This window comes from Bubalus bubalis, chromosome 14 (assembly GCF_019923935.1).
Source record: "Bubalus bubalis isolate 160015118507 breed Murrah chromosome 14, NDDB_SH_1, whole genome shotgun sequence".
Lineage (NCBI taxonomy): Eukaryota > Metazoa > Chordata > Mammalia > Artiodactyla > Bovidae > Bubalus > Bubalus bubalis.
In genome coordinates this window covers 49,227,207-49,242,761 of record NC_059170.1, presented here as the reverse complement: position 1 = coordinate 49,242,761, position 15,555 = coordinate 49,227,207, and the positions used below count along the sequence as shown (strand labels likewise).

General features: G+C 45.3%; 1 protein-coding gene across 17 annotated transcripts in view; it reads right to left on the bottom strand.

Moving 5' to 3' along the window:
* SVIL (supervillin) overlaps window positions 1-15,555 on the bottom strand; it is a 253,158-nt gene that overhangs the window by 55,658 nt on the left and 181,945 nt on the right. For 9 of the 17 annotated variants that reach the window (XM_025264270.3, XM_044928044.2, XM_044928045.2 and 6 more), the window contains 9 exons: window positions 14,224-15,093; window positions 13,692-13,850; window positions 12,969-13,003; window positions 12,248-12,309; window positions 11,867-12,006; window positions 10,457-10,552; window positions 8,087-8,330; window positions 7,071-7,647; window positions 5,878-6,103 (listed from right to left, as the gene is read on the bottom strand). In XM_025264270.3, the coding sequence (XP_025120055.1) occupies window positions 5,878-6,103; window positions 7,071-7,647; window positions 8,087-8,330; window positions 10,457-10,552; window positions 11,867-12,006; window positions 12,248-12,309; window positions 12,969-13,003; window positions 13,692-13,850; window positions 14,224-15,093 (2,409 nt within the window). The remainder of the gene's footprint in view (window positions 1-5,877; window positions 6,104-7,070; window positions 7,648-8,086; window positions 8,331-10,456; window positions 10,553-11,866; window positions 12,007-12,247; window positions 12,310-12,968; window positions 13,004-13,691; window positions 13,851-14,223; window positions 15,094-15,555) is intronic. The other 8 variants (XM_044928053.2, XM_044928054.2, XM_044928055.2 and 5 more) reach the window with 5 other exon arrangements.

The following is a 15,555-nucleotide window of genomic DNA, read 5'->3' as shown; positions in this document are numbered from 1 at the left end:
GGCTGGGGAGCTGAGCGTCTGGTCCTACACAGATGCGTGCTGTCACTTCAGTTGTGTCCGACTCTGCAACACCATGGACTGTAGCCTGCCAGGCTCCTCTGTCCATGGGATTTTCCAGGCAAGAATACTGGAGTGGGTTGCCATGCCCTTCTCCCAGGGATCTTCCCAACCCAGGGATCGAACCTGCATCTCTTGGGTCTCCTGCATTGGCAGGGGAGTTCTTTACCACTAGCGCCACCTGGGAAGCCCACATGCCATAAATTACTGCCTAGGCAATTCAAACAGTCAGTGCTTTTAGCATCCGCCAAGTCCAAGTGCTATTTGCAGGGCTGGGATGTTGAGAACTGGGCATCTGCTTAGTTTACTACTGCTTAGTTCACTACTACCAGTGAGTAGTCCCTCGTTATTTACCCCGAGACCAGGCCCAGGGCCACCACGTGGGTATCTGCCCTGCCACTGGGGAAGTGGCTCTCCCTCCGGCCATAGCCCATGTGTTCCCAGCAGGCAATACTGGCCCAAGGCAGGACATTTCAGCAGCACTGGTCTGAGAGCCTGACTTGATTGGAACAAGTTCTGCAGGTTCACGGCAGTCAGCATGGAGTCAAGTGTGGGCCGGGCAGATCGTGTGCCTCTAAGCTGCTGTACAGTTTTTTCTTCCTCCTTTAAAAATGTCCTGTCATTTCAGAGAATCACAGGTACCACACAGACGTGGCTGAAAAGAGCATAGACTAGTCCTTAGACCAGATCTTGGGTTGTGGCTGATTTATAGGCTGGAGGAGTGAACTAATAGGTCTTTTATGAGGACAAATGAAAGATCAGAAAAGGAGGCAGCAAAGGAAAAAAGGCATGCCTGCCCCAAGCTCTTACATGAACCTGGGGTCCTCTAGTGGCTGAACTCTGAGGCTGCAAAGTAAGAACCTCCAGTCTGGCTGGGTGGATAGTGGGACTCACAGGGAACACAGGGGACCCCCGCCGGGGCCTTAGAAGGCAGGAGTTGTAGGCTCAGCAGAGGCACGGGTGGCCTCTTCAACATTCCTGGGAGTTCAATACCTCCTTAAGCTCCATCAACATCTCAGTGGAAGGTGGATCTTTTGCTCATTTTAGTCATCTTCTCTACCCCAAAATGAAAGCACAGATGCAGGTGTTTCAGTAACTGTGGAAATCAGATTTCTAAAAGCCTAATCTACTTTTAAAGAGGTATCAAAGATTTTATCCTTAAGCAACACAAAATGTATCTGATTTACCATGGTTTTCAAAGAAGTCCCCCATTAGGGACAACTGAAACCCAATACTTTGGCCACCTGATGTGAAGAGCTGACTCATTTGAAAAGACCCTGATGCTGGGAAAGATTGAGGGCAGGAAGAGAAGGGGACGACAGAGGATGAGATGGTTGGATGGCATCACCAACTCAATGGACATGGGTTTGGCTGGACTCCGGCAGTTGGTGATGGACAGGGAGGCCTGGCATGCTGCGGTTCATGGGGTCACAAAGAGTCAGACACAACTGAGCGACTGAACTGAACTGAAACCCAAACCATGTAGGCTGTTATGAAACAGTGATGTTATCAATTCAATGGGGAAAGCAAAATATATCCTCAACTTTAGGCTAGTTATGATCCAAATTTGACATTCTACATGTCGGAAAGATGAAGAAAGGAAAGGAACTTACAGATATGTTTTCTTGAGCAACACATATATTGTAAATAAAAAAGAGGAATGTATGGAAGAGTTCCTCTAATTTCTCAGTTGCTACGCTTTTCTAAGTCTTAGTTTATGTCTATGAAGCAGGGATATATTGGCTCCTTCGAAGGGCCATCTTCAGCACTCTGTGATGTCACACGAGAGAAACACAAGAGGCACCTCTGTGGTCCTCGGGAGAGAGGACTTAAGATGCTCAAGTCCTGGGTTTCCCTGCTGGCTCCTTGGTAAAGAATCCACCTGCCAATGCAGGATACACGGGTTTGATCCCTGATCCAGAAAGATCCCACATGCCACAGAGCAACTAAGCCTGTGTGCCACAACTACTGAGCCTGTGCTCTAGAGCCCAGGAACTGCAACTACTCAGCCCATGAGCCTCAACTACTGAAGCCCGCATGCCCTAAAGCCCATGCTTTGCAACAAGAGAAGCCGTCGCAATGAGAAGTCCGGGCACCCGAACTAGAGAGTAGTCCCTGCTTACTGCAATTAGATAAAAGCCCATGCTACAAAGAAGACTCAGCATAGTAAAAACTAAATAAATAAAATTATTAAGAGAAAAAATAGTCAATTCCAAGAAAATCTCTGAGTCCAGAGAATTTGCCAGTCCACACCGCCAGCTTTAAAGAAACAAAAACAAAAACAAATGATGCTCAAGTCCTGAGCAGGAAAGAGACAGACCCACAAGATCAAGGAAGACCGAACTACATCCTCAGGCTGTAGTTGTTTAGAAGAAATGATGAGGGAAACTGGCAAAGTCCAAAGTCTGGTCTCCAAGAGTCTGAACCTTGAAAGTGAAATTCGAAACAAGTGATGTCAGGAACACATGAACTGAGAAAATTAGTACAGGAAGAGGATGGATTCTTCCTAGCACTGTTGTCTAGTTAGAATTTCTGTCCTCCAGGGAGAACATGTTTGCTGCTAAAACACAGCAGCCTTGCCTCAAGTATGGAGGGAGAGAGACTAAGACCAGCCCCTATTAGGGTTGGCCCTATTTACCACGTGGCCCCAGGGCCCCTGGAATTCAACCTCTCCTATGGTGAAGCAGGTGATCGGAGGAATTAGAATAAGGTTTAAAAGGTCTACTTTATATGTCACCTCAAGAAAAGCAAAGCCCAAATAAATATTATATGAGGAGCATTCTTATTTTAAATGGTCAAGCCTCATAATTATTTAACAGGAGGAAGGACCAATGTCCCTCCACTTCTTGGGGAAAAGCTATTGTGTGGATCATAAAGAAATATGTAGCTCTGCTATTTCAGCAAAGTGCAAATAAAAGTACCATTGAGGTAAGGGGGAAAGATCTCTGGCCATATATTTTGTCTTGGCATAGTCTATTACCAACGCAGATGTTAAATCAAGTGTCCCTCTTTCCTTTTTAAATGTGCAGTTTGTCAAGTAAACTGAATAGCTGAATATTTAAGAAGCATTCTCACGATCATGGGTCTGGACAGACTGTGGCCGGGAGCCCCTTGGGTCTGTGGGAAGGACTGTCTCTCGCCGGCCAGAACGTCCATGTGTACACAGCTAGTTGGTTTTCATCCCCCTTCCGGGCAGCTAATAGCAACCTTACAGCCACCCTCCAACTCCTCAGACATCCACAAAGACTGGGTTAGGAAGCTGCACCTTTACAGCATCTCACATTTTTTTTTATTTAGAATTTTACAGTAGAATTAAAACTGCTTTCAGAAAAAAAAAGAAACTAAAATTTGCTAAGCACAGGCAAGTGAGCCAAGAATGACTGTATAGCAGTTAGACACAAAACTTCATTAGACATCCTAACAGACAGAATATACCCCAAGACGGGAAATCTCTTTCCAAAGCCTTTGAGAGAAGGGAGTATATTAGTATTTTCTACTGGAATTTTACCCCAAGAATGTTTTCTGGTGTGTCAAAGATCAGAACTTGTGTATTAAGTGATATTTATCATTAATTTCCTTAAATGATACTTCATCCTTTTACCTAATCAGTTATCTTTGGATGGTGCAGAGAAAAGGGTACCCTCCTACACTGTTGATGGGAATGTAAGTTTGTACAGCCACTATGGAGAACAGTATGGAGGTTTCTCAAAAAACTAATCCAGCGTCCCACTCCTGGGCATATAACTGGAGAAAACACTAAGCCTACAAAAGCCATGCCCCCCAGTGTTCCATAGCAGCACTCTTCACAGTAGCCAAGACATGGAAACAAGGTAAAAGTCCATCAGCAGAGGAATGGGTAAGGAAGATGTGGTCCATATACAGTGGAATACTACTCAGCCATAAAATGGAGTGAAATATTGGCATTTGAAGCAACACGGATGGACCTAGAGATGATCATCCTAAGTGAAGTACGTCAGACAGAAAAAGACAAATACTATATGATATTGCTTACATGTAGAAGCTAAAAAATAATACAAATGAACTTATTTATGAAACAGAAACATACTCATAGAAATAAAAAACAAACTTACGGTTACCAAATGGAAAAGCAGGGAGACGGATAAATGAGGAGTATGAGATTAACATATATACACTACCATACATAAAATATCAATCGATAAACAACAAGGACCCACTGTATATAGCACAGGGGACTATAGTCAACATCCCATAATAACCTAAAGTGGAAAAGAACCAAATCACTCTGCGGTATACCTATAACTCACAACAACATTGTAAATCAACTATACTTCAATAAAGACATAGTAAGGACTCTGGATCAAGCCCCCTATGAGCTAGGTTTCCGTGGAGGAGGACTTCATGCCAGAATAGGCCAAACACCTTCTAGTTAGCTCACCCCAACATCCAAGCCTCCTCAGTCTTCTAGGTATTCTATACTGTTTATTTTAAATAAGCAAAGGTGAAAGAAAATAAGCTTTGGCATTCTCATTAACTTGTTGGTTGAAAAAGTCTCCATCTATCTAACATTTTGTGAATATTATTCCAAGGTTTGACTTGAAAAAAATGAATGAAGAGTTTTCACTGTGGTTTATTACATTGTCTCAAGTAGTTGGAAATGTACTTAGAGAAATCAGAGTTGCCAGTGCAGTTCAGAGGAAGAAAACTTCTGAAAGGTGGAAGTGCTAAGGGAGAGGGGTGGGGATCCAAGTGGGTGGAGCCATACTTCTGCCAATCAAACTAGGAAATTGAGGAGAAGCTTCTTCATCCAGTCCTCCGGTCACTTACATCTTTTGCTAAAGGCTAACAAGGAAAACACAACCCCAAATATTTAACTCTGATTCTTTGTACCTGCCCTCTTTCAGTACAGTTCAGTTCAGTCGCTCAGTCGTGTCCAACTCTTTGCGACCCCATGAATCGCAGCACGCCAGGCCTCCCTGTCCATCACCAACTCCGGGAATTCACCCAGACCCACGTCCACCGAGTCAGTGATGCCATCCAGCCATCTCATCCTCTGTCGTCCCCTTCTCCTCTTGCCCCCAATCCCTCCTAGCATCAGAGTCTTTTCCAATGAGTCAATTCTTCGCATGAGGTTGCCAAAGTACTGGAGTTTCAGCTTCAGCATCATTCCCTCCAAAGAAATCCCAGGGCTGATCTCCTTGCAGTCCAAGGGACTCTCAATCTCCTCTCAACCCTCCATCACTCTTTTGAATGAAATGAGATTTTCGTGTTATTTAATCCTCAGATACAGTCTTCACAGCTATTACCTGATATGAAGTGTCTAAATGCATTGCAGAAGTCATCCATTTTACTTTCTGTAACATAAACAAAACTTTGATTCAAATCCCAAGGATTTGTGTCCTAAATCTGAATTTATCTCCAATCCCTCCACACATATTTTCCATCGATAGATAGTCACAAGCAGCTATGCATTCAATTTCAAGCCATGCAAACCTGAAAGGAAAAGAGCCACCATCTCTGCTTCCATCCCTGGCTGGTCAGAGAATTTAGTATTAAAAAAAAGAAAAGAAAAGAAAACAGAAGCAGCAACCAAAGCAGCAGGCGAAAGTCTGTTTGCTTCCTCACAGAGTTTTAAACCAGCACCTCCCAGCTTTATCAGTCCAGACACCAGAATAAACGTGGTTAGCTTTCAAACTTCCTGGAAGAACAGCACATTCCCTTGTGTAGTTGGCTTCATGATTTTCTCCCATTGCCTGTTCCTCGGATCTTTGTCTGAAAGCAAGCTGTAAACTGCCCATCCCACCCCAACGGAATTCCTTCTCAGTCATGAAATCTCATTACCTTTCTTTAATGGACATGGTTTTGCTGGGGGAGTCGAGGCTGCCCTCCACCGCCGGGGCTTTGATCTCTCCAGCAGCAAACATCGCACACGGGCTCTGATACCGCTTCTCCTGAGGCTGTTCGGAGGGATCCTGCGGCTTCCAGGACACCGGGGTTGCAGTCGGAGCAGCCGGTTTCCCAGCAGCCGCGCTGGTCTGCTCAGAAGTGGGTTCCCCGAACTCCGCCGCTGGGAAGGAAAGGAGCCCTGTCAGCACTTACTCCCCCGGGCAAACATTCTTCAAGCCCTTCACCCCCGGATGATCCCGCACTTAAGAGTTCAATCCGTGGGCACGTGGCAGGTTACCCAATCCCCTGGGGCTTATGCAAATCTGGGGCACGCTCGTCCCTGAGAAAACCAAACTTCCGAGCGGATGACCCCACCCAGCAACTTGTTCTGTGACAATTGGTCTTCTCCTATGTGCCAGACACAGGAAGTTGGTTTGGATGACACTGCAGAAATGTCTCTACGCCTCCTAAACAATACTTTGACATTTCACATGTACAGTACTCCCCAACCAAAGCCACTCATAACTGACACACTATAATTTTATGGAAATGCAGAGACAGAATTACAGTCCTGTGCCGCACGGCTTGCTAGTCTGCACAAGAAGGATCTAGAAAGAGAACCTGAAACTCCAGAGACTGGGTTCCTGCCCTATTCCCTGTACTTTTCCAGCCTGGGACCTTTGAGGTCCTCAATTTAATTTTTCTTATTTTTATATTTTTATTTTATTTTATTTTTTTGGTCATGCTGCAAGGCACGTGGGATCTTAGTTCCTCAATCAGGGATCGAACCTGTCACCCCTGCATTGGAAGCTCAGAGACTTAACCATTGGATTACCAGAAAAGTCTTGTGAGGTCATCAATTTCTAAAAGGAGCCAAAAGAGCTAGCAGTTTAGTTAACATGACCAAGCCATCCAAAACCCTTATGAAGATGTATTAAAACACTTCAGGTACTTTTATGGCAGACATTCATGAGTCCTCTGAACAGGTCAAGTTCAAGAGGAAGAAAAGTCCGGGAAGGGTACCATTCACACCAGACTTTCATTTAATGCTTAACACTCAGCTGTCAACTGCCTTCACAATTCAGTTAAAAACAATCCCAAACACATGCAACCCATCCAGCAGAAAAGAAAGAGCAGTAGTAAGTTACCTTTCAGCGAAAACTTCCTCTTTGTGACATTCTCCAAGTCCACCTTCTCTTCAAAGAGCTGCCTCTCCTTCCAGTCTGGGCTTGCCTGCATGGTGCTCTTTGGGGTGGAAAATTCCTTCAGCTCATCACCAAGCTGGGCGATGGGAGGATGGACGAGCTCCAGGCTTCCTTTCCTCGGAAGGGCATAGATGGGCTCTTTATAGTTGTCTCCCTCCCGGACTCTGCTGAGGACGGGGTAGGACAGCTCTGCTTCCTCGAAGGACCCATACTTTGTAACTCCGCCATCTCCACCTGTCAGGCCTCCCTTGCGTTCTGTCTCTTCAAATTCTCTCAACATTGCTTTGCTCCCAGCACCCTCGACCGAGGGCTGCCAGCCTTGGGATTTCAGGATGCTTCTAACTGGGGAGTCGGAGGTTTCTAGCGAAGAAGCAAACTTCTGCTCAGTGGCACCAAAGCTATCATCTGGAAGTGGCTTTGTCCGAAGATTCCCTGCGTACATGGGGGGCACGGTAGATGCCACGGTGGACACGGACGTGTTAATGGTGGGAGAGAAAGCCATGAGCTTGCCACTCTGCACCTGGGAGGAGACAGTTCAAAAATAAAAGCTGATTTAAAAACACTGCCTGGGTAAATCCCCATGGATGGACTGACATGGATGGAGACACTACATTTGGGGCAGTTTTCCTGCTTCTGTTGATGAGAAACCAAACCTAGATGTAGTTGCACAAATGCGTCTCGATAATCCAATCATCTGGGTGAAAGGCAGGTTGTGCATTCTGTTTTTCTCCCCTCGATGGACTCAACTTCAGATGATTTCAGCCATAATGTGAACAAGAGAAGAGAAACATCCTCGGCATGGTTATCCTCCTTAAGAATGAAGTTATGACCAAGTAGCGACAGGTAACACAGAGTACAAGTAGAGCCCCTTAATCATATCATTAACCCCCGTGGGACAGCATGCTCCCATATTTTCAGGACACACGTGCAACCTTGGAGCTGGATCGCAGGGCACCCACCTGTTCCACCTCTCCAAGCGTGACCGGCTGGGTTTGATAACGAGCATTCATCCTCCTCTGTCTCATGTCTAATCTGTTCCGTGTTGAAATGGCTTTTGAGACCGGCTGGGATAGTTTGTTAAACAAGGCCAGCTTCTCCGCTAAGCTCAGAGTGGAGGAGTCAGGTTCTCCCTGCTCAGCAGAATCTTTGCTCTCGTTTGTCTGGTCTCTGGCTAATGCCTTTTGGTGAGCAGACGCCTGCAATCTGAAAGCGGGGAGACGTCAGCCCCACACAGGGAGAGAAACAGAAGCCCACCGCTAAGTTTGTCTGTTAACTTTCTTCAAAGTGTCACTGGAAAAGGGGCTTATTTTCCCCTATCTGGATTCAAGACAGGTATGGGCAGTTGGTCAGTTATTAATAAGAGAGTGAACACTCTAGGCTGAGGGCCCTTGCATGGTCAATGTCACACAGATTTTCAGCTCTGGATTATTTCTAAACATTGAGTTTCCTAATTACAGAATTAAACAAATTAAGGCTTAGGTATACCTTATCTTGCTGTATTGCTAGTATCAACAATAAATACAGCTAGGAGGAGTCCTCAGACCTTGCCTGTGGCCTATTTGCTGCTGCTGCTGCTGCTAAGTCGCTTCAGCCGTGTCCAACTCTGTGCGACCCCATAGATGGCAGCCCACCAGGTTCTTCTATCCCTGGGATTCTCCAGGCAAGAATACTGGAGTGGGTTGCCATTTCCTTCTCCACACAGCCTATTTAGACATTATCTAAATGTGTGGTTCAGAAGGTCTTTACATTTTTTTTTAATTCTTTTTTTTTAATGTGGACCATTCTAAAAGTCTTCATTAAATTTGTTACAATATTGCTTCTGTTGTTTATTTTTCTTTTTCGTAGGAACGGGCAGAATCGCATATCTTAGCTCTCTGGGATCTTAGCTCCCTCACCAGGGATCTAACCTCCACCCTCTCCATTGGAAGGCAAAGTCTTAACCACTGGACCACCAGGGAAGTCCCTGCATTTTAAACAGTTAGGAAATAATACAGTTATTCTATCAAAAGCATTAACTACAACACAGGGTTTTGATGTTCACTTACTACACACAAATAGTTTCACTGTAAAGATCATTCTCCTCTTTTAACCTAGGATTTTCTCTTGTAGGTTTCCATTTGTTTCCTAAAAGGTACTAAAAATCTGAAATTCCTGGTAACTTGAAAGGTGAAGGACATTTTGGTGCTGATAAATCCCTCCAAGAGGAGAAGGCTTCCAGTTACCTGGTCTCGTGAATCTTGGAAAGTCTAAGACAATGTACCTTCTGCCACAGGCACATCCAATTCTCAAGTCCAGGAGAAGAATATGTTCTGCCTTGACTCCGATTAACTAGTGCTTTACAAGTTGTCCCAGACAAGAGTTGTCAGTTTTCCAGGGCACAGTGAGGTGGGAGTAAGGGGACCTGAGTCTTGGCATCTTTCCTGAGGTCCAGAGAAGAACTGGGCTTCCCCGGTGGCTCTAGTTGTAAAGACACCAATTCAGGAGCCGCAAGAGATGTGGGTCCAATCCCTGGGTGGGGAAGATCCCCTGGAGAAGGAAATGGCAGCCCGCTCCAGTATTCTTGCCTGGAAAATTCCATGGAGAGAGGAGCCTGGTGGGCTACAGTCCATGGGGTCACAAAGAGTCGCACATAACTGAGCACAGGGAAGAACTAGGTGTGCTAGAAACCTGCTTTCCCAAAGACAGCCCGCATCTCGACAATGCCAGCTTTCTTTCTGAACTGTCATCTTACTCGTTTTAATCTTGCTTTAGCCTTTGTGTTTTGGCTGTAACAGTGAAATAGAGGGGATATTTACCTGCCTTAAGGACATCTCTTTAAAACACCACAACTTATAACAGTAAAGCATCTAAGTTCAGACACTATAAATTGTTATTGTCTGGATCCTCAAATATAACAGCATTGTCTATCCATTAGAAAACAGGTAAGGTTGTTTGTAAGCATGTATTTATGTCTAGAAGTGTTTAAGCATGATAAGACTTTCAACATTCAGGTTAACGTCCTATTTTTCTGTTAATCTTTATTAAGTGCTAGTATTTTAGATGAAAAACGAAATTTTTTAGGGATGACCAGGGTTATGTAAAACAGAAAGAAAACAAATGGATGAGTGGGTTAGTTGGGGTTGAGTCCCAGGACAGAGAGAAAGCAGATGGATGAAATGCCGGCATATGCAGGCCCACGTGAAGTCCCCCGGTGTGAGACGGCAAGATGCCACACGCTTCGCTGGGACAACTCCTTGCGCTGACTTGTTTGTCAGACAAACGACAGACATTCAAGATCGGAAGATGCACCTCTGCTCTCAGTGCGACATGCAGCAACTTCTGTCCAGTACCTGGCAGGCTGCACGGGACTCTTAGCTACAGTGGGGCTAGGATGTCTTGTCATTACAGGGTGGGTGGCCACTGAGCACGAAGCGGGGGTAGGTTCACTTTAAAAGCAATTGCCAAAGGTGGAACATTCATAAGGAGAGAGAAGAAAAGAAGCATTAAGGAGAGCGTAGTTTTCAATTCAGAAACATTACGTCAAAACATACTGGAACAAAATTGTTCGCTTGTTTATTTGGGAAAATCACAAAAGAACTTGAAAAGCAATTACAAACTGAGGAAATAAGAGACAGAGACGACCCAAAGTCAGTGGAACAGGAACAGATTTTTTGAGCTTGGAAAGGATTTAGAATATTTAGAATAAGTGTCCCAGTTTAAAAAAAAAAAATTAAAAAGAAGCTAATATATTAACCACCAGCAAAGCAGTAGATTATGTCTCTGTTTTACTAAGTTGTCCTAAGCTCTTTTTTTAGAAAAATCATGGCCCTCATATGATCTATAAGCACATCCAAGTACGTTCAGGGAGTCTGACAAGTGGGTAATTTTTGCTTATATTTACTGTTTTGCTCCTAGGGTTAGTTGTTTCTTATTTTACAATAACCAAATAGTACTATTATTTTTTGATTTGCCAAGAGTTCCCAGTGAATAGAAGATAAACTTATCCACAAACAGGAAGTGCAAGTGGCTGAGTTAAGAGCAGCTTCACATGTAGGCTGTTGATGCTCTAAATGATATGAACTTCATTTTTTCAGGAAGGGTGTGTGCATGTGTATGTCCAGCAGGAGAAACTATTTTTTAAAAAACTAATAAAAGTTTTCACTTAATGGAAGCAATGATCCCTGGATGAATTACTTTGGGAAATTCATACTGAACACATGGGAAAACATGGCTCAAAACCTACTTCCCACCGTTTGGAGACTTCCACGGAATTAAAAAAAAATAAATCATGATAATTTAAAAGCCAAGAGAATCCTTCTGTACCTTTAGTCTGTTTTGAGATACAGACTAAAATATTTATGGAGGAAACGATATATAGGGTTTGCTTGAACATAACTACAGCAGGAAACGGGTAGAGCGAGATGAGATGGGCTTGGGGTTCTTGGCTCTTGGGTGATGAGGACATGGGGGCTCAGAACATTAACCCGTCTACTCTTGTATTTTAAATTTTCCATTGTAAACGGATTAAAAAAGAAACCAGGCAAAAAAATAAAAAGAAAACTCCCCTTCATGTTCTTCTAGGAGATACAATAGGTTAACACACCCCTTTACAAAGTTCAGGGACACCAGACACCCAAACACCTACTTTTTGGTGGCTTCTAACTGAATCGTCTTCAGATCGCCTCGTTTTAAAAGTCTTTAAATTTCTCTTTACAAAGAAGGCCTTCCAGCCAAGGCCCAGAGGCCCTGGAGGGACTTACGTGGCTGCAATGACCACCTCCTCGGTGGTGACGGGCTGCGTGTGGGACCGGTCCTGGAGGCGCCGCAGCCTCTGCTCCACAGCCGCATTGCGGGAGCGGCGCTTTGGGACGCTCTTCTCGTCAAACGACTTCTCCATCTCCTAGGATGGGAAACAGTGTAGAAGCCTGAACAACTGGAGGAAAGGAAGCTGGGGCGGCAGAATGTGGCTACTCTGTAGACCCTGCAGGGTCTACAGGAGGGCCCCCCACCACCGCCCCAGGAGGCAGCATCGCCATCAGCAGCACACACACCAGCCACGTGGGAGGAGAGATCACACCAGAACCCAGGGCCAGAGCGGGCTGCAGGCTGGCTTACCCTGATGACCTTTCAGCACATCTTACCCTGAAGAGCAGCCTCTTAGCAGCGACGCTCAGCCTTGCTCGCTCATCGACCTTTTCTTCATCTGTGAAGAGTCACAAAGACTGAGCATCATTAGAAAACGTAGGGAAAGTCTCTGAAAAGTTTTCCAAGGCAGACTTGGAAATCTTCTAAATAAAAGAATCAATATGCTAAAGGAGATCGTCCCAATCCAGGGATCAAGCCCAGGTCTCCTGCATTGCAGGCAGATTCTTTATTGTTTGAGCCACCAGGGAAGCCCAAAAATAACAAGAGGCAATATTTTCCTCTGGGTGAGGAAGGCTATTCTTCTGCTCAGTGAAAATGTACTAATCCCCATTGCAATTCACCAAACAAAATTCTTGTCCAGGCAATAATTTTCTACTATCATATTTGACTTAAGAATAGATATTATGGAATTAAGAAGAGATTTTAAGGAAGGAATTTCTCTTGTTTATTATTAAATAGTAACAAGAAAGTAACATGAAAAACCTGCTTCTTTGATTCAAATCAATGGTTTTAATAAATGGTTAATATCACAGCTCTCTCTCTCAAAACTAAAGAAAGTTCTTGTGAAAACCTCAACAGATTTTATTATGTTCACAGGAAGAAAATCTGCTGAAAAGAAAGTAATTGTTCCATAATCTCATTCTTTTCAAAAGCAAAAAATCTCATCTAAATCTAATCTGGGGTGAGATGATTAAGAAGAAAAAGACAGATACTTGCCCTCGGCAGCTGGCATTTCTGAATTTGAAGTTGACCTAGGAAAGACATGAGTGAAAAAACAATAACAAACAATTAGCTGGTTGGAGTGGAAGATCCAAGGATCACATTAAAAGTGAAAATAAAAATTCAATTAAAGCCTCTTAAAGAACATCCTCATGGTAGCAACTTAGTAGTGACTACGCATGGGCAACTATTACAGACACTGTGGGGTATGTGTGCACACAGCCCGGCCAGGTGCTTCACCTTGTGGGGACAAACCAGGAACACGGGGGACTTATTAAACACAACTGACAATCGTCTTTTAGACAAACGCTTTCATTTCTCTGTGTTAGCATATGATAAAACTCACTCACATACAACATGCAGATAAGACACTGATAAACTGAATATGAACCCCATTAGTCATTTTCACCATATAATCTAGCGGACAATCTGGATTCTAACTTAAGGGCATAAAAATTTAAAAACATCAAATGTTTAACGTTTCTCATTTCTTACCAACTGAATGCAATTTAAAACGGTATGCTGATATTGGCATCATGGTCAACATTCTTTAAAGACACATTTATACCAGCCCAACAAACATCACTTATAGCTTGGATAGAAGAATTATGGAGTCATTACATCCCATTGAAACAGCATCAGAACCATCCCTGGGGTAGAAGTTTCTATAGGATTTCTTATAAGTTTCTCGACCAGGGAACTTGACAGACACATGCCTACCTATCCGATTCCTTTCGTTCTGCCGAGGTTATGGGTTGAGTTCTAAATCTCTCGGAAGTCTTTCTATTTTCACCAGGAGAAAAATAGCGCCTTGGTTTCCGGGACCCTCTCTCCCGCTCCACACCAGGGCCTTCGCTTGACCCCTCAACCCGAGAATGGCTTTTGGAGTTGGTGGGGAGGAGGTACACAGAAGGGAGACAGAGAGAGGGAAGAAAGCAAAGGTTTATGTACCCTGGTGAGTCAAGGCATGGACAGTGCAAATCCCACCACATGCCTCTACCATGCATGTCGGGAGGTGGAACATTCCAGAGTCCCGATACTCTAGAGGCACCTCCCACCCTCCGCCCCAGCCCCGTTAGTAGGCACAAGCAGACTGGTAGTTGTGGAGCCATGTCCTGGATGGTCTGCCCTACACACACTGGTGAGCTAAGCTGGTAAGACTCAAGGCAGGATGCCACACAAGTCGGAAGGTGAATAACTCTGCCAAGGACGTGCAAGTGACACATTGGGAGGACACGTGGACATCACCTACAGCTCGGGTTTCCTGCTGGCCCTGGCTGACTCCAGGAACGCATTGCGGAGCTGGGCGACCGAGACCTTCGTGTCCAGCAGGCCCAGTTCCAACTCGGCCTTGGACGTCTGTGACTCGGCATCTCGCTTGGGAGCCGGGGCCTTGGCCTTCAGAGCCTGGAGCTGCGGAGGGCCCGTGTAGTCGGACAGGGAGCGGGTGAGGACCCTGTGTTTCCTCGTGGGCACCTCCTTCCTGTGACCTTGGGACACAGCCTCGCTCTGAACATACATGACCATCTCACTCCTGCCCATCCTCTCAATGGGCTGCTGCTGAGCCGTAGGCGGGCGGGCCAGGCTTTCTGATTCCTTCTGAGGTTCTGCGGTAACTATGCCAACAGCAGGCTGACTCAAGTCTTCAGTTCCAGGGGGGGCTTCCTGGCTTCTCCCAGACCCACGATCCTCCAAAACTGCAAGGGTCTTCCTGCTTTTCTCCAGAGCATCAGAGAAGAGCACATCTTCTGCTTTGGATTCGCAAATATGGAGAACCGGGGTGTCTCTTCTTTCACCTTCTAGACCCTTTGAGGGGGGAGGCTTTGTGACAGTCTGGGGGGCTGGGCCCACCCAGCTGCCCTCGGAGATGCTTTCTGGGGTGTCTGAGGTCACCAGCGTGATGGTGTGGACAGGCTCTGCTGGCTGGACGTAGCCACGGATGGGCTGTCTTGCGGAGCTGGCCACCTTGCCCGAGACCCTATCGAAGGCCGAGTTCTCTGACTGAAAGGCCAGGTAATGGCCTGGTGCCGTCTGGTGTCTCCTCTGAGTTAAGGACTCGGAGGCAAGTTCAGGGCTGCTGCGAGCGCTCTCCTCTCGCACCAATTTTTCTCTAACTTTAACTCTTTAAGAAAGAAAAAGGATTTAAGTTGCCAAGTGTGGTAATGGTTCTGGGGGAAGAGAGCATGTGTGTGCAGACCGGAGATGCCTGGAGACTGGATAAGCATCTTGGGGTCCCACTCGCCTTGCCAGAGGAAGGAGTTTGTGTTGAGTTTACAAACTCGCTCTTCCTTCTGTAAAGCTAGGAGGGGCCAGATGCTATCCTGGGAGAGAATGGATGCCTTCCGACTAAATGAATACTCAGAAGCCCAGGAAAATTCATTATTATGCACCACTGGTATGCATGAGGGTGCACTGAGGCTGGGCACACGGACAGGCCCAGTATATGGACTGGGGTGGGGGTGGTTTCCAGGCATATATAAGCCTAAAGACCAAAAGTAATTGCATTGTCTCCTATAAATGTCATAGCATTCATGATGATGGTTATTTTTTTTGAGCTCAAGATACAGCAAACGATTACCCTTTT